We start from the raw sequence: 18,828 nt of genomic DNA on the forward strand, positions 1-18,828 counted from the left end.
ATAAATTAGATTGGGTCTAAATTCCTAACTGACTTGTCTTTAATCCTACACGCATCATAATCTATGCAACATTCTGATATTTAATAAAAAATGCTTATAATAACAATATTCTGGGTTGTAACATGAGCCGGCTACATAAACCTCATGTAGTACCAAATTCTACCAGACGTGCTGCTCCTCTGAGAATGCCTTTGGCCAGTAAATTATTCCTTGAATGCTATGCTTGAGAAGAAGCGTGAAAACAAATTTTCCATAGGATATTATGGAATATTTACTGACATGGCAATTCATACAGGATTAACAAAACCTGGGGTTATTTTTACCTGTCATTTTGTAGTAGTTAAAAGGTGCTTTACTTATGTGAAAGTACAAATTCTGTAAAAATGACTGACATGGTGTATTTGGACACAATTAAATCAGTGAAGAATGGGGCTAATAATTATATTACCCAGCCTCCCCATGTAAAACTAATCCTGTCCATATAGGGCTTAAATGTGTACAGATATAGCAGGTTTTATAATAAAGCATATTTCAACTACTATCAGCCAAATAATTATTAATATTTGTTGATGAAGACAGGGGACTAGAAGTTGGATATTTGCTTTTCATGTGTAAAGGCAATGTTAAATAACGAACCACTAAAATTCATTTAAAATATAATCATATTTCTACTTTTTGTGCCAATACCTCTTTGTCAAAGTTAATGTTACATGTGTGACAATGAACAACTGGCTACACCTAATCCAAACTGGTACCATAAACAACTGATATAATTTAGTTTTTTAAGTTCTGAAAGGCAATGTAATGAATAAATGTGTTACATTTAGAAAGACCAGCTTTCCCACTACAACGATTTAAAGTAAAAGGATACATACAGAGTGAGCAGCCTCGGTGTGGCTGAGGCTTTTAGTGTCAGAGCCAAGAGCTTCTCAAGCCTTTTCTTTAAATCTGGTGTCCAGGAATCCTAAATGAAACAAACAAACAAGACACATTAAACCCGCCATGGCAGAAAGTATGTAAATTTTGCTAAAGCACAATTAAACAATAAAAGTAGCATTTGAGAAGGCAGCTACACAGGTGTGCAATTTGGTAGGGGGGAGGGGGTCATGCACCTGGAAGAGCTCTTGGAATGAAGGGTGCACTGCTGGATTGGGCACAAAAGGTAGGGCATAGAAGGGCAGAAACTCAGTGGTGTGGCTCAGCGCCGCCCCTCTGGTCTCCAGGTAGTGCCTGAACTGGCTCATCTGCTCACCAATCTCAGCCTTTTCCTGTTGGAACATGGTCTGTCTAAGATCAGATACCAGAGCTTTATAGGGACACCAGGTAGAGGTTTTCACTGATTTGTGATAAATGTTTAATATGCAGGAAGATCGATACAAAAAGTATAGGATATAGCAGTTTAAAATAAATTTACTCTCAACAACACCAGATGTCCCCTAGACCCCATATGTACAAGATTCTCTACAAAGGTTTTCTGTGCACTGTTGAATGGCAATATCAATATTGTTAATCATTCACTTAAACAAGGAATTTGCCCACAGAGTCTTAAAAACAGCAGTTATCCAGGCCTCTTCTGAAGAAGGGTCAACCTTAAATCCTAACAATTATAGAACAATCTCCAATATTCCATTCATAGGAAAGGATCACTAAGAAGGTGGTACCTTAATTATCTTGATAACAAGATTACTTAAACAAATAATTGAATGATATTTTTTAGGCTCGTTTTAGAGCTCATTACATGAGAGAAACTACATTAATGATTTTGCTCACCAAGGTCCTAAACAATCTGATATCGGTAACCTGTTTATATTGGTCTTCTTGACCTTAGTGCTGCCACTGTAAACCATCATATACTCCTAATCTGTCTAAAAGACTGGGTTGCCCTAACTGGTGTTACTCTGAACTGGTTCCAGTCATATCTGACTAGTCATGCGTACTATGTGGCACTAGGTGAGAGCAACTCTAAATGCTATGGTCTATCCTGTTGTGTCCCCCAGGGCTCACTTTTGGGACCAAGCACTCTTTAATCGTTAACGCTCCCACTGGCCAAACTCATCAGTAAATCTATTTAGTTTTATCAGTACAAAGACGACACACAATTGTCCCTAGCCTCTGATCCCAATGACTTCATTTTAATTGTCTAGAAGACATCAAGTCCTGGATGGATCATAATTCTGTTTTAGTCACAGATATTATTGGGAATGTTCATGAATGCAGAGGGGCAATAGCATATCTAGCATACCTATCAGATAATCCCAAACACCATATCAAAAATCTGTGCGTCACATTTGATCTAAATTTTAAATACCATGTTAGCACTGTCTCTAGAACAGCATTTGCATAACACAGCCAAGGTCAGAAACATCCTCATAACTACTGACAGTGAAAATCTCATACATGCATTTGTATCATCCTGTCTGGATCATTGTAATGTGTCTACATAGAACAGATGACTAGCCCATGCAAAGATGAAAAGAGAATATTACACACAATCCTACCTGTGCCATTCAGAACCTACTCTTTTATTTTCTGAAAAACCCTTTGTAAAATGTGTTTAAAAAGTTCTATATTAATAAAGTTATGATCATGGTGATGAAGATGATGTTGATTATTATTAGTAGTACTATATGTCTCAGGGTGGTGTCTGTCCTGAGAAAATGACTCACTCTAATAGACTGCAGGTTACCGGTTAACCATTAACCCTGATACACGGAAGTAGCATGCAGAGACAAGTGTGAATTTTGTCTGAGGGTGTCTGCACTAGCTTAGTCATAGCACTACAGCAGCCCAAAAGAAGTTTTTTTGTTTCAGCAGGGACATCTGCTGGCTAGAGAAAGAACAACAGGATAAAGCAAATTTTTCAAACATGAACATTTCAAGTACACAATAAAAGTGAAGTTGACCTGTCTTCCAAGAGAGTTCTTCAGTGGGTAGATAGCAAAATGAATGTGCAAGTAGAATTCCAGTTTCCGGACAGCTGGGTCATTGTCCCGGATGTCTTCAGGAACATGTTCTGCCCACAGCTCAAAGAATACCTTCATATCTCCATCATCAAATGAGCTAAGGAGATCCTTCTGAAGATGCAAAAAAAACAACAACAAAACACTTACAGAGCTTCAATAAATGTCAGTGAAACTATTAGATTATATTATAGAGAAACACAAGGCCACATTTAACAGCTCTCTTAAATACAAGCCTGCCATCTAGTCATATTAAGCAATTTACAGATTTTTCCAACATACATTTATTGGGGGTATTTAATGATCATTTAATTTAACTAAACTGAAGAGCAAAAAACAAATGAACTGAAAGTAACTGAAGTATTCTGCCCATGGGCTTTTGGGTTGGTTCAATGGTATACCTGTCTGAAATATTGCATGTATTTGTAATATAACCTACTAAGAAGGGAAGCCACAGTTCTGCTATAATAAAAAAAGTGAATGCAACATAAAAACCAAAATTTTTTACATAATGTGAAATGGTTTAGCAATCAAGACAGCTCTTCTATTTTTCCATGTGTTTGTATATGTGTATTTATTTAAAATATTTGCATATATTATGAAAACAATGTTTACTTACCTATAATGTATGGACATTATCTTATCTTTCTAATTAGATTATCTTTCTCTAAATAACTCTCTTTCTGGGTAGGAAAGAAAAGTTTCCATAATGTTAGAATTCTTCATAATTCTTTCACTTCAAAAATTACTCTGCATGAAGGTACTATGGCCAAATCTATCATGCAAACATTTGGCAAAGACACTGAGATGAATCTAACGCACTGTTGAATAAAGAATATACAGCTAGATACCTCTATTTAAGACTCATTCTTAATACATGAAGAAGAGGACAGTGTAAATTATAGTAACACTAAACTTCAGAACTGAAAGCTATAAGTAAACTTATAGTAAGCACTCATTTACAAGGCATCTCATTGCTGTTTGCTGATGTATGCTTCTCTAAAATCTCTGACTGACCGGATCTAGAAAATTAGCAACCTGATGATGAATGGAAGCAGGTGTGTTAGGACTGGAAGATTTGTAAACTTATATTCTAACCAATATAAGATACCCATCTGAAAGTTGTGTAGCTCACTTTTTGCATAAAGTTTTGAACACAAGTCACAGTGAGCATGTAAATCTCACAAGCTGCACGTGTAAAACATTTATGGGTCAACATTCAAGAACATTCCTGCAGAACTGCAATTTGCCATAACCTGAATGATCAGGTTTTGGAATCTCCAGGTGAGCTGCTTGGTGCTTTTGGGACAGGTTTCCCTTTGCTTTTGCACTCTTTCTCAAAGATCTTCAATGTTTCCTCCAACTCACAGAACTTCAGGTACTGGTAATTATGAAATTTTACATTAATGTGTGATTATGGATATACTGAAAGGGTATAATTGCTCAGCATGACAGTAACCAAAAGTTAAAGGCAAAACATCTCTGGTTTCTTATACTGTCTGGGCAAATTTTAACCCTGCATGCACATATGCAAGGCAACAGAGCCACAAGTGAAACTCAAAGCCCACATCAGAAACTGCATGACAAGGCTGAAGTTAGCTCCTTATTCACAGCTCCTTGGTCACATTTTACATTCCACCTTAAATACTACACACTGACTGCAATGACCCTGAGGCTAAACATGAATAAACATGTTAACAATGTGCAAACATGGCCAATGATCTGTCATCAATGTGTTTTTCACATCAACTAAACAATGCATAAACAATACATTAACAACATGTAATCTGAGGTGTCAATTTCCTATAATTTTGACCTGTTTGGCCAATTGTCCAGTTTGAATGGGTAAGTCTCATAAGTCCCCACTGGTTGCTAAACACTAGGGTTAAACCTTTTCTGTAATTTTAAGGGTTTGCTAGAGGCACAAAAAGAGGGTATGCTTTAGTACGAAAAAGGGGGTGCCAAACAGTGGTGAAAAATATACATATACGAGGTAGGAAAATTTGTTGTTTTTGTTAGTTGTACTTTTTTGTCATTTAAAATATGTACATGCTGTGTATTTCTGAGTTCACGTTCTTAATGTGTTGTCAACATGTTTATGCATCATTTACATAACTTGTACATAATTGCGAAAAATTAATGCATTGACAATATCTAAACAGCACATTGCGCATTGTTAACTCATTGTTGCATGTTATCAATGCTTTTTAATTACTTGGCTTTCCATAGCATATTACAGCTGCATGGCTGATGTAAAACACATGGCTGATGTAAAAGGTTATATGTTTGGTGTAAAATGGGCTTAATATTTAAAATGACAAATTACACAACCTGTGTAGTAATATACCTTCAAGAGAGAGTTTATGTTTTATGTACAGATGACAACAGAATTTTGATACAGTTTGACTGTTCTGAAGCAAAATTGCCTTTTTTCTTTAGTTTGCCATTTTGCTTTTGTTCTTTTCCATTTTTTTGGGGGGGGTGGTGGGGGTTAGTGATTCATTTTGATATCTAGCTACCGCATAACCAAAGTTAGCAAGGTACTCAAAATGATGATCATTTTAAGGATGAGGTTCTTATGAAAAATTTCTATAGATTAACCTGCTCCCTGGTTTTCTAGCTAGCTCACAGATTATATAGCTAGTTAGATAACCTCTTCATTACAATGTGCTAATTGGGCTATTTTTCTAGCTACCTAACATTAATTTCAGTTCAGTACAATATTCGTGGGCATTAGCTAGATGACCACTTCTCCACTTGCTGATTTTACTAAAAATCTTAGGTTCTGTCAGTCTGTACTTTGTGCTTATATTTACGGCATATAAACGAAATGCTTGTCCACAGCAATTTACATAAGTGCTTTGTCATCTACTTATTGCACTTATAAGTGAGAGGAGTCTTGATGCTTATCTTCCATGATACTTGAAAGATGGCGTACGCCAAGTAGTACCTCTGGCTCCAGTTTTGATTTACTTCATAAATTCAGTAAAATGGTGATTTTCAGATTGTCAACTGAAAGCTTCAAAACAGGAATGGCATGCCAGTGGGAATGAGTAGAGTCATGCAGCCACTCATAGTGTAGTACTGCCCATACAGAACCATTAGGCCTCATATAGGAAATCAGCCTATAGTAAATCATGATTCATCACTCCAGAGAACTCCTTTCCACTACTCCACAATCCACATGCATTGTGGACTCCAGCTGATGCTTGACATTGCATATAGTGTTTTTAGGTATGTGTGCAGCAGCTCAGCCATAGAAACCTAATTCATGATGCACAGTTCTTGTGCCAGTGTTGCTTCCATAGACAGTTTAGACATCAGTAGGGAGTGACAACATAGGATAGGAAATGTTTAGATGCTACATGCTTCAGCACTCAGCAGCCCTGCTCTGCATGGTTTACCTCCTCATGTCTGAACTGCTGCTATTGCTTCAATTTCACAATAACAGCACCTACAGTTGACCTGGTCAGATCTAGCAGTGCAGACATTTCTCCACCTGACTTGTGGCAAAGTTGTGTTGTTTTTAATGTCACTGGGCTCTTCAATACATCGCATTCTACTTCCATTGCTTGTCTATGGAGATTGCATGGCTGTGTGCTCAATTTTATAACTACACCTATGAGCAATGGCTGAAATATATGAACTCAGTCATTAACAGGAGTGTACAGGAATATAGTATACTTAACCAATCGAACTGCCATTTATTCATAAACATGAGATAAACCTACTTCTTTAATCATCAAAAGTAGATCTGCTTCATTTGCCAAAACATCCCCCATCTCTTGACCTTTTTTGGAATTCATGTATCCCCCGTCTGTTTAAAAAAACAAAGAGAGAAAAGGAGTTATCCACATGTTTAATCTAAGGATCGGTACACTGGGCACTTTAGTATTTATATTCTTCCAAAACATTATTTAATTAATGTGCAATCCAGCACAATAAAGCAAATTATTTGTTAAACTGTAAGCTTGCCCTCCTGCAGCCCTTTGGGTGTTTGACATCATGAACACTGGGATGTAAGAGGTAAACTCCATACCAACATCATTGTTTTCATCATCATCCTCATTATTATTATTATCTAAATCACACTATACTTTATTAATTGAGCCTTGTGTGGTTCAGATTCACCTCTTTCTTTGAAATGCCATGTTTAACCAAAAGCTACACCAATCTTTAAACAGCTAGGTGAACACTACCCAGTGTAGCCATTTCATAAAAAAAATTGTAGGTTACAGTCTTATGTTTTAACGCACTGACGATACATTTTCCGAATCAAATAGCGGCAGGAATCGTTGCTTACTTTTACACTTAGCTAACAGACACATCAGAAATTCTAGCCAGGTACGCTAACGTTAGCTGTCCTAACGTTACTATACTTGTATCAAGAAACCTACGCTTAAGTTTAGCAAACATTTTGTAATGTTAGTCTATTATATGCACGTCGTGACGTTATATAATGATTATACGATAATACAGGCATAAAAAGGGTCTTGTGACTCTGGGAATGTAATAAACCATGCGTTACAGTAAATTAGTTAGCTAGCTAACAGCAAGCAACCTGTGATCATATGTCGATGCAGAACATCGCCTAGCTAGCTAAGCTAGCACGAGTATACTTACCTCAATCACACATACTCCTTTGTGGTAATAAAAATGTTACGATACATTTCTATCAGATTAAAATACTTAAATATCAAAATATATAGGAAGGTACTGGCGAAGACTAAGCGTTTCTATGTTCTCTCAAGCTATAAAGCAAGATAGCTAACGGATGTATTTGATGAGCCTGCAGCGTTGTTTAGAAACTATTTTGAGTCTAGCAACCAAAAGGAAGACGCTTTTGGGAAATTCACCTAGCAACGCGGAGGAACAACCGGATAGTGCGCTGAAGTGTCGTAAAAAATACAATTAGTATCTGAAATTAGGCGAGTTATAGTTTAGGTTTTTATTCAACAAATCTAATTTAATCAATGAAATCACCGGTGTAGCTGTAAACCTATTTTATGAGAGTGTATGAAGTAAATATTTTAATAAAGCACCGTTTTCTTCATTGCCTGGTATTCTGTGCCACGGAAGTAATTGTGAAGCGGTAAGGTCAAATATAAAGCACATTGTAGCATAGTAGCGCGGTCCCTTTCCAGACGTTTGGTAACCTAAATGAATCGAAGGCTATCGTTTAATGCGAACTTTCTAATATTTACTCTACTGTTGAAATAGAAGATTTATAAAGATAGTAGCTAAGTGGCTTAAGAGGAGGAAATCGTTTTGTAAACAATCACAACCGGTAATAACAAAACTTAAGCTAATTAAGTTAGTCAGATTGCTAATGTTTTTGTGTTCAAACATACGTTAAGCTTTTTTGAATGTAAAAGTGAAATACTGACAAGTGCTGATAGGATTTAACAGGATACCCACTGTTTAGGTTACTTTCCTGTACAGACAAGCAGTAGTCTGCAGGGATGGCTGGAATTCTATTTGAAGACATTTTTGACGTGAAGGATATAGATCCAGATGGAAAAAAGTTTGACAGAGGTGAGATCAGGAGGCAGTCTGAGTTAAAATCTTTAATTTAGCTTAATCAACAATATTTTACTGTGTATTGCTCTTTTTAACAGGAAATTGTAATGTGGCAACAAATGAAATTGCCAATGATGCAATAGTGACTTGCATACTGTTTATTTCACGGTGCTACTCTCAAGCACACAACGTTATCAGAATGTTTATTTCCTTTCTTCTTTTCCAGTTTCTCGACTTCACTGTGAGAGTGAGTCTTTCAAAATGGACCTCATCCTGGATGTGAATACTCAGATTTATCCTGTTGATCTAGGTAAATGGCCGATTTACAAAAGTGAGACTGCATTTAACTAGTTTGACTCTTTTTAAGGATTATCTGCTTTCTTTACCTTCTTCAGTTTGTATGTAAAATATTATCATGCACAGAATCACTGGTCTTAGAGCGCAAATGTCTGTGGTTAATCTTCATTCTGATTGGTTTATATATATATTTCCTCAATGAAAAGCTGCGTCATCATCTGTGTTAACCAGTAGGATGTCTTGGATTAATAGGGCTAGAAAACATTTTCCATTTCAGGGGATAAATTCCGATTAGTAATAGCCAGCACACTGTATGAAGATGGCACCCCAGATGATGGGGAGTACAACCCTCAAGATGAAAGACCATCCAGGTAACATCACTATCACCTCCTGCCATCATTGCAAAGACATATACTCAGTACTGAACACTAACCAGTGTTTGCTGTCTTCCTGCAGAGCAGATCAGTTTGATTATGTAATGTATGGGAAAGCTTATAAGATTGAGGGGGATGAGACCTCCACGGAAGCAGCTACACGCCTGTGAGTCTTGTAGCTGTCAGTTTGTTGACTCTTAAACATACCTTGGTTAAGAAATTAATTTACATTTCACAGGCATAAATCTAACTTTAAAATGTTTCTAAACTTTTCAAAAAGATACAATTTTTTCTTCTCACCACCAGCTCTGCATATGTCTCATATGGCGGCCTACTTATGCGACTACAAGGGGATGCCAACAACCTGCATGGCTTTGAGGTGGACTCCAGAGTCTATCTACTCATGAAGAAACTTGCATTCTGACTGAAGTTACTAACCTTATGCTGTCCTGACCATGTGTGCTTTCTTTTGGAGCAACAAGAAAAACTTGTTTTGATTTGTCCTTTTTTTAAAGTAAAAACAAAGTTCAGAACACCTAATGATAATTCTGTAAATAAAAACATGTTTTATATGTATAGGTCTTTAACATTTTATTTAGTTATACATTTAAAATGGTCATACTTGTGGATGTGACACAAATAACATCTTGGTTTGTCAAATTTAACTGCCAAAGAACATCATCAATGGTTAAATATTAGAATTACAATTTATACCAGGCCATGCCAGATTTGTCAGGCTTGGATTTTCTTCTACTGTGCATGTGCCTGCATGCACTTTGGAAAACTGATTGAATTTAGTGATGTAAGAATTGCTACTTTTGTATTCCTAGTCCTTGTAATAGAAATCTTGTGGTTTATTGCTTCGTGGCCACTGCTGACAGTTTGTTCCAGCCGAGATGGAAATTAAATTTAACACAATGTCAGTGCTGTAACCCAATGGAAGTCACAGGACAGACTAGTCTTCAGTCTCCTCTTGTTTCAAAAATAAAGGCTAGGAATATTGTTACATGGGTGGGAGGCCTTCCTTGTTTCTTATAAAGCTGGAAACACCAGAATAGTAATTTCAGAGATACATGTAATACAGATTAATGTTCGTTTACTGCAGTCGACGTGTCAGAAGTTCTAAAATGTTTGTAAAGGAATTGAGGAAAATCGTATGGTTTCTTTATTTTAGAGATCGGTCTATAAATCTATCATAGGGACCGGACGTCATTCACGGTAACAAGCTTCGCCAGAGTAGAATCCGTAGTCATGTGCGATTAAATTACGTTTTGTAATGTCTTGAGAACTAGATAAGCGCTTGACTGGTGGTAGTAGGAGACCCACTAAGCACAGCTGTTACTGACTGATTCGTTATCTATGGTACTATTTTGATCTCCCTAAACAACTAAATACGTGGTAATCTCTCCGCGAAGACGAGACACTGGAATAAGTAAACTACTACCAGCACATTTTCATTGAGCTGTTTGGAATGCCATTATGGAGAGTGAGGTTCGTTAGAGTTCTGACTGGATACAATGCACCATGGATTACATAGACACCGCTAATGACATTTCGACATTTTTTTTAAATTAAAAATTTAAAACAGACGAAATGAACAATCGACGCAAACGCAAGATCACATTTTTCACAATTGGATTTATATTCCTACTAAGCGGCGTTGAGTACGGTAAATGACCTCTGCTGGATATTTGTCTGCACGGGATGTTCAGTTTGGTCTTCCATAAAGATTTCCTAGATAGCTAGCTAGCTTGCTACATTATTGCTTGTAGTGGCAAAAACGTTAGCTAACCTAGGTCAGGTTAAATAGTTCTTTCGAGATATCTCGTGTTCATATATTTCCTTTATTCTATACACGGTGCGGAGCTATGGAGACGCGGGATTAACTTGAAGTTACTTTTAATATATCTGATGTTGATTGCTTTCTTCATTCTGTCATGTCAGCGTTGTAGCTCTTTCGCTTCAATAGACAGGTTAATTATTATTATTTCGAAGAGAAATAAAACATATTTCCTTTTGCCATGTATTTCCGTAGGTAGGCATCTGTGGAATTAACGCAAAATCCACTTCTGAAGTTTATGTACCTCTCGTCCATGGTGTGGCGCCCGGAAGTGTGGAAGATTTTTGTTTGGATGATGATGATGATGATGATGATTAGTATTTATTGCTATTTATTGCCACTTGCTTCCATGTTTGCATAATAGGTTATAAATATGTACTAAACGAGGAGCAAATGACTGGAAGCACTATAGCATAAACGGCCCATTTTCAAGCACAGTATTACAACATATGTAAAACGTAAAAGAAGGGTAGAAATGAGAAGCCAAAAGAAGAAACTTGGCTCCATGGGCTCTTGCACCACCAGACACACTAATGCTAACACACCGCACTATAAAGCTACTCGAACAGCTCAAACAACCTGTGCGCATACTCAGTATCGTTTGTATGAAAAAATGTTACATATGCTTAAATGTGTTGTTTATTAGCTAAGCCATTCTTAGTTTGAAATAATATTCTGTGTGTTCTCCTAACATTCCATAGCCATCTTAAAAAAAAAAAAAAAATCTAAAAGCATCTCTAGCCGAAGATGAATGCTCAGGAAGAGGGAGCAGGCCCAATCGCTCCTTCCCTTGACTCCCTGTCAGGTTTGCCTGGACTCCAGTTCCATCTCCAAATGTGTGAAATGTGGAAGCTGATACAGATGCTGTTGGTGGTCTGATGCCCTGTATACCAGCTGTAACCCCTGTCACAACCATTTGCTTAGTATCTGCTGTGGGAATATCTGCAGTCTGACTGACAGAATCTTTCCATCTTTGTCTTGCTACTGTTTGCTTGTGATAGAGTTTTGTGCCCCATTCAATGTTGCCAAGCCTTTCTACTCAAATACCCAGACATAATAACATCTGATGAAGCTCTATGTGGATGATCTTTCATCTTTCATCTTGAGGGTTGTACTCCCCGTTATCTGGAGTGCCATCCAATCTGAATTTTTCCGCTGAAATGGAAAATGTTATCTAGTCTCACTAATCCAAAAACTCCTGCTGCAGTCACCATTGGTTAACACAAATGGATGACACAGCTTTTCATTGAGACAGTAGATATACATTTTCTCCCCAAAGACACCAGTCAGAATGAAGATTAACGACAGGCATTTGCACCATAAGGCTGGAGCATATTTTACATAGATTCTGTCTAAATGAATGGAAGTTGTGCTAAATATATTAAAAAAAAAAAAAAAAAAAAAAAAAAAGTCAGCTGAAACGAGTTGCAAGCTTTTACATTTGGCACCCCATAGTGAGCAAAAGTAAACTTACAGAATTAAGAAAAAATTTGGAGATATGCAGTACAGCCTTCTGCTAATGTAGTTACAAACAGTATCTTAAACATTGTTTGGACATTCCTTCTAAAACAAACAATTTAATGTAGTATGGTCAAAATTATTTGCAGTTTTGTTAATTTACTCCGCCTGTCATGTGTTTCAGTCTCACGAGTGAAATAATAATGAATTCTGCTCATTACACTGAAACAGGCTGCATACAGCATAGTTTTCCCTATCAGTGAACTGGGAGAAAGTTGTGATGACTGGTTCTTTTTGTCTCTGACATTTCCCTCTTTCCCTCCATAAGGCCACAACAGGTTATTTCATAGCTGAATTTGCCTTCGCTAGCTCAACTCCTTCACTTTAGCAATCATCTGCAGGTTTAGCTGCAGTTAAATCACAACAGATGAATGTTTTCTCTTTTTCAGCTTGCACTGTGTTGTTCACTTACAGTAGTTATACCGCTTCTTCACTGCTCGGTTAATAATAGGATGACATATAATAGCATTTTCTCTCTCTTTCATGCTTAACTCTTCAGCTGTGATTTTACCCACGATATGGCGATATCTGCAGACTCTTGACGCGGCGCCATATTTCTTGGGCCTCGGTCTGTCGGCGTTCAGCCTCAGCGGGCTTCTCTCAGGCCCACTGTTCGGCCACTGGTCTGACAGAACACGCACTACCAAAAACATCATTCTCTTCGCCAACTGCTTTGAAATAGTTGGTAAGGATGCGCAAGACTTAAATACATTAAAGGTTTAAATACCACATGAGTAGCACTTTAAACTCCAGCTACATTTCGTAAAAGCGGTCTATGTAGTGGCCCTGATGGAATCAGGGTGCTATGCCCAGAAAGGCGAACAGCACTTTCAACATGTGTACCTTGATGATTGAGCCCTTTTTGTGTCACATTCATCTGGCCTCTTGTCTTAAACCCTCTGCCTGTCTCCTCTGTTTCAGGTAATTTCATGTATTTCATGGGATATTCTAAATGGCTGTTGCTCAGTAGTCGTTTTGTTGCAGGTAAGGCTGAATATCTTTCTTTGAATTTCCGAGCTGGTCTTAGCCGTGTTGTGCCTGAGTTTACCTAGTGCAGATGTGTTTTGCCTGTGTTGGCCCAGAGTAACGGTGTTGTTGCTATATTAGTCCAGTGTAACGATGTTGTGGCCAGGTTTGGGCTAACCGCTTAGCGGTGCTGAGCCTGTGTTAGCCCAGTGTAACGGTACTGTGCCTACGTTAGTCTGGTGTAACAGTGTTGTGCCTGCATTAGGCTGGTGTAATAGTGTTGTTGTGCCTGTGTTAGATGAGTGCAATGGTGTTGTGTCTGTGCCAGCCCACAGTAGTGTTGTGCATGTGGTAGCTAGGTCTGCTGAGGTAGATGATATTCTGTTGCAGGTGTTGGGACTGGTGCTGGCTCATCCATCTTTGGCTTCCTGACAAGAAGCACCGCCCCCAAAAATCGCTCTACTGTATTCGCTGCTGTCATGGCCTGCCGCCAGGTTGGCCTGCTAATTGGTTAGTACATTAAATTGATTAGGTCATTACATCATCATTTATGTCATTCATTTTCTATCTCATGGGCACAGCTGTTAGGGATTAATTTCCATGAAATCTCCTTTTGTGGCTTGGTCTGTTATGTTTATGCGATTGTACTACTGATGCTGTATGGGCTTGGACTGCTTGTGCTTTTCTGCAGGCCCTGCTTTCAACATCTTTCTGCGGCTGTGTGACTTCCAACTGGGTCCATTTGTGGTGAACAAGTACACTGCACCTGGGGTAACTCACAGAGGCATGACTGTGGTGATGTGGGTGTATCCTGCCATGTTCACATTCCTGGTTTCTGTGTGATGTGCATTCACAGGTCTTCATGTGTGCACTGTGGCTCCTTATGCAACTGGTGGTGCTGCTGATGTACTGGGACATCCCCCCCCCAGGCATTGCTATGGAGGAAGAAGGGGAGGGGGAAGAAGGTAGGCCGCTGGTCAGGCCCCATGAACCCACTGACTGCTACGGCACGCTTCCCAACTCCGGCTCCTCACTAACGGCTGAAGTGAAGGGGGACCTGCCCTCACCTTGCCTTCCACCTGAACAGGTCCACTCCAGCCCCATCAAACACTTCAGTGCCAGTCGAGGTGAATGATTTGGCACTGCCAGGGTAGAAAGGGGTATACTGATTGCCTCACCACTCTGTTCTGCATTATACCGGTTTTTAGTTATGATTTATTTATTTATTTTTGTCTATTTATTTATTTTATGTCCCGATATTAGAGTTCCTCAAAGAAGAGGTGTTGGTCCTGCTTGCTGCCCAGTTTATTACACTGTTCAACCAAATGGCACTGGAGGTAGTCACACACGGACATATGCACACATACACAAACTCACACACAAATGCAGTTATGCTGCTCTTTTAATAAACATACATTTTAACATTGATGTTGATGAGCTAATTCTGGATGCACAGCATTATGTTGATTAGTAACCTATAGCAACCCCAAACCCCAACAGCTGTGTACTCATTGTGTCTTCTGTCTCGGCTTACAGACTATGGTGACTCCTCTGACTCAGAGATTCTTTAACTTTGGTGAGCTGGAGAACAGCATCATGTACTGTTTGTGTGGGGTGGAGGTGATTGCTGGCTTTGTGTTTGTGCGCTGGTTCAGCAGGCGGGTGGAGGAGAGGGTGGTACTTGCTGTAGGCCTCATCCTCTGCAACATCTCCTGTGTGTGGTGCCTCATTTTCCTTGCCAACCCTCAGGGTGAGTGTCTGTCTTCTCTGTGCCTATCTTTCTCCTTTTAAGGCAGTGGTTGCAAACATTTTCTGCAGTGCCCCCCCTTGTAGATAAGAATATTTTAAAGCTCCACTTGGTTGTTTTTATGTGTGTGTGGCAGAACAGGATATTGTAAGGAGTGTGTTGAATGTGCTGAGACAGGAATGGTGAATCTTCAGTCACTTCCCCTCCAGCTCTACAGCTGTGTGCTTCTACTGTAGGTGGATTTCCTTGGCAGCTGGGAGAGTTCATTATCGGGGTGTTCCTCCAGGTTTTGGGTCTTCCATTTGTAGCTGTTGCCCAAGTGTCTCTTTTCTCGAAAATCACGGCAGAGAAGACACAAGGTGAGACTTAAGGGAGATGCAGTGAGATACAGAAGAGAAGCAGAGAACAGCAGACAGAATTGAGACTCAGAAGAACTGTTCAAAGTGATATTACAACAGAACACCAAAAAATGTAATAACAACACATTAGCAAAAAGACACATTTGCACATCAAAGTGAATTCTCTCCATGTAGAAAGTGAAAAGTACCATTGTAGCTGTTGCTTAGATTTTTCTCTTGAAAGTCTCAGAGAAGGCACAAAGTGAGACCTAAAGCTTTGAAAGAGACAGACATAGACTGAGAGACAGAAGAGAGGTATACAAGAGAAATGCTCAGAATTAAGGAGAACTGCTCAGACAAGCAGATTCCAGTTTCATGGTAAAGTGGCATATTGTTTTATTCAGGTTTTCATGGTAATTATATGGATTATGCTTGGTGCTAGTAAGGATCACTGTATGTGTGTGTGTATGTGTGTGTGTGTGTGTGTGTGTGTGTGTGTGTGTGTGTGTTCGCACATGTCCACATGTGCAGGTTTTAGTCAAGGAATACGGCGCTCTGTTGGAGGGCTGGCAACCATCTTGGGTCCACTCTGGGCAGGAGGTTTGACCTCTAACCTTTACGTAATGCTGGGCGTGATGATGGGTTTGCTAGCACTGCTTACTGTAAGTGTGTGTGTGTGTGTGTGTTAGTATTTTACTGTGTGTGTATACAAGTATTTTACTGTGTGTGTATAATAGTATTTTACTCTAATTGTGTGTGTATTACTAGTATTTTACTGTAAGTGTGTGTGTATACTAGTATTTTACTGTGTGTATGTACTAGTATTTTAGTTTATTCCTGTGTGTGTATACTAGTATTGTAATAAAATGTCTTTTTAAAATATGAAAACAACATAAGGTCTAGATTTGCTTTTTGTCACAATGTAACTGATTTCTTGAATGTATTCAATCAAATTAAAAAAAAGAAAATTGGACTGATCATAACACAATGTGAATTTTGAGCAACACTGACCTCTATTGGGCATTTTGTGAACTTTTCCCAGATAATGATGGCTGTCTCCTATGAGCGACTGGTAGAGCGACCTACAGTGGAGCATACAGACAGCCTGGAGGACTGACACGACCTGTACAGGAGCTCTTACTGAGTTGCAGCACAGCTGCTGCACACTTCACCTTCATTCTTTTCCACTGTGGGGCTGAATGGTTACCAAGACTGCCATGCGTCGTTCTGCAGTCAGGCACACTGGTTTATGGTTTCCATTTCCATCTGTTCTACTGTTAAGCTGGGATCAGGAAGGGCCTGAGAAAGCAGAATAGGTATGTGACAGTTGTAAAATAAAATATGAAGAACTGTGAGTCCTATGAGTGTTTTTAGGGGGCCTGTTTTTTACTTCATTAAGCCACTCATCTGAAGAGTACTTTTCTACTCAGTATGGGTAGCTAAGGCCTCTTTTTCACCAAAGGCCTGAACAGTGTTGATCAAAGAGTGTAAACTAAACTAGTAGCATTTCCATATGGACACAGTTTGACACGGAACTCTTACAAGCCTCACTCTGTCTGGTTTCCTCAGCCTGGTTACTTCTTCATGCTGAGTTGAAGAACGATTCTGGCCCATGACTTGATGATGTAGAGATTCACTGATTTGCGTCACATTTGTATTGTCAGATTTGTGGCTTCTGTACTTCTAATGAAAAAAAACAAAAACAAAGTGAGAATGAAGTCCTGTCTGTGTGTTTGATGTTACAATTGTTCAGTGTCTACTATTCTGTGCTACGTTGCACCAAAAAGGAAAAAAAAACAAAAAACAGAACAGACAAAAAAGCTTACAGAACTCACAGTTGTCAAACACCTGGAGCAAAGATAAGAACTGTCTCATTCTCCCTTTGGCACCGACTGATCCTAATGGAAAAAGCACCAGTAAAAATGTCTCACGAGTCTGCACTAGCATGGAGAGGAACCATGCAGCCTTGGTAACCCTTTGGCCCTGCAGTGAAAAATGGGTCTAACCAGGCTGACCATGGAAATGGTTTAGCACAGAACGCTTATAAACCACTATAAGCGTTCTGTGCTAAACCATTTCCATATGAATATACTGCTGGAATGCAGTTCCACTGTTTGCTCAGGACCCAGACCAGGACTCAGAACTGGCTCTACAGTGGAAACAAGGCCATTGTCTCCTTAACACAGTGGAAGAAAACAAACGTGTTAACCAGGCTGTCAACAGCTCCCCAGAAAGGCTTACATTCAGTTCAACTACGTTAAAGCATTTAAAAAGTTAAACATTTTTATTGTATTTTATTTAATTACTTTTTTTATTTTAGCCCCCTGAGGTCCTAAATATGTAATAGTGTAATGGCACTGGGTGTGTAAAATATGGTGATGCCTGTTTAACTGCAAATTTTACCACTCGTGGGGTGGTTATTCCATACACTGAATGGTTGGCAAGATGCCATCTTTGTGTAACTTACAGTGAAAAGCATTTCTGATGAATATGTTTTATCTCCCCAGTACAAATACAGACAAGGTCATAAAGAAGTTCAAACTGCTCTTGGCTTTGGCAGATGCCACATTTCTGCTACTTGGTTGAAAGAGGGAAAGAACTGGAAGCTTCTGTGTCGCCAACAATAAAAACCTAAAGCTTGGCATGATGGGAAAACCTCAAGAATAGTTGTCAAAATATATAAAAGTTGTCATATATACTTAGTTAAGAATATATAAAAGTTTCTATTTTTGCTGTTTATTAATCATTTAATTAGTGTGCCCTTCATTAGTGTTTATCATTGATATTAACTGATACTAAAGAATTCTTACAAAGTCTTAAACTGAATTTGTCTAACCCTTTAAGGACTGTAGTTGACATTTTTGCACTGTTCACATATGTTTCGCACAGTTTTTCAAAATAGTTAGCACTCACTACAGCAAAACATGCAAAATTCACTGGACAGCTGTGTAAAACAATAAAGATTTTGTGATACCTAATAAAATGGCCTTTTTTTGTGTTATAATGGCTGAATGAGAACTATTTTCCACCTATAAAGGTCATCAGAAAAAATTAGTTGGTACTTGTTACCTTGGAAGCCAAAATCAAATATTTTTCAAGAGAGGGAGAAAGGCTGTATCAAATGGTTTGAGTAAGACCTTCTTACTGTACTGCAATATTATTAATACAATACTGTATTTCCAAAACGCATTTTTAAAAGCTTTGACTGAAAGCTTTGTCCCAAATTACAATACAATCATTGGTAGTTTTCAACTTGAGAATTTCTGCA

At 38.6% G+C, this 18,828-nt stretch overlaps 3 protein-coding genes across 5 annotated transcripts in view; 2 read left to right on the plus strand and 1 right to left on the minus strand.

Annotated features, from left to right (window-relative positions):
- The window catches only part of LOC113585742 (lisH domain-containing protein ARMC9), a 30,700-nt gene extending 22,905 nt beyond the window's left edge, over window positions 1-7,795 (minus strand). The window contains exons 1-6 of one of the 2 annotated variants that reach the window (XM_035523265.1): window positions 7,584-7,795; window positions 6,692-6,777; window positions 4,229-4,341; window positions 2,904-3,087; window positions 1,113-1,268; window positions 876-964 (exon numbers count right to left, since the gene is read on the minus strand). In XM_035523265.1, coding sequence (XP_035379158.1) covers window positions 876-964; window positions 1,113-1,268; window positions 2,904-3,087; window positions 4,229-4,341; window positions 6,692-6,766 — 617 coding nt within the window. In that variant the 5' untranslated portion in view covers window positions 6,767-6,777; window positions 7,584-7,795. Of the gene's footprint in view, window positions 1-875; window positions 965-1,112; window positions 1,269-2,903; window positions 3,088-4,216; window positions 4,342-6,691; window positions 6,778-7,583 lie in introns of both variants that reach the window. The other variant, XM_027023432.2, reaches the window with a different exon arrangement.
- A 261-nt stretch (window positions 7,796-8,056) lies between these two features.
- On the plus strand, window positions 8,057-10,157 carry polr2h (RNA polymerase II, I and III subunit H). Of its 2 annotated transcripts, none has more exons than XM_027023434.2 (6): window positions 8,057-8,247; window positions 8,386-8,495; window positions 8,707-8,790; window positions 9,055-9,148; window positions 9,234-9,317; window positions 9,458-10,157. In XM_027023434.2, exons 2-6 carry the CDS (start codon window positions 8,423-8,425, stop codon window positions 9,573-9,575), a joined length of 453 nt encoding a protein of 150 aa, XP_026879235.1. In that variant the 5' UTR covers window positions 8,057-8,247; window positions 8,386-8,422; the 3' UTR covers window positions 9,576-10,157. The 2 variants fall into 2 exon arrangements, with proteins under 2 accessions (XP_026879235.1, XP_026879236.1); XM_027023435.2 differs by having other exon boundaries at window positions 8,403-8,495.
- A 587-nt stretch (window positions 10,158-10,744) lies between these two features.
- Window positions 10,745-18,524, plus strand: mfsd8l1 (major facilitator superfamily domain containing 8-like 1). Its single transcript, XM_027023446.2, has 11 exons — window positions 10,745-10,820; window positions 13,009-13,194; window positions 13,431-13,493; window positions 13,866-13,985; window positions 14,167-14,246; window positions 14,332-14,602; window positions 14,739-14,812; window positions 15,012-15,225; window positions 15,459-15,581; window positions 16,092-16,222; window positions 16,603-18,524. Exons 1-11 carry the CDS (start codon window positions 10,745-10,747, stop codon window positions 16,675-16,677), a joined length of 1,413 nt encoding a protein of 470 aa, XP_026879247.2. The 3' UTR covers window positions 16,678-18,524.
- Window positions 18,525-18,828: the final 304 nt, after the last annotated feature.

Source organism: Electrophorus electricus, chromosome 26 (assembly GCF_013358815.1).
Source record: "Electrophorus electricus isolate fEleEle1 chromosome 26, fEleEle1.pri, whole genome shotgun sequence".
Classification (NCBI taxonomy): Eukaryota; Metazoa; Chordata; class Actinopteri; order Gymnotiformes; family Gymnotidae; genus Electrophorus; species Electrophorus electricus.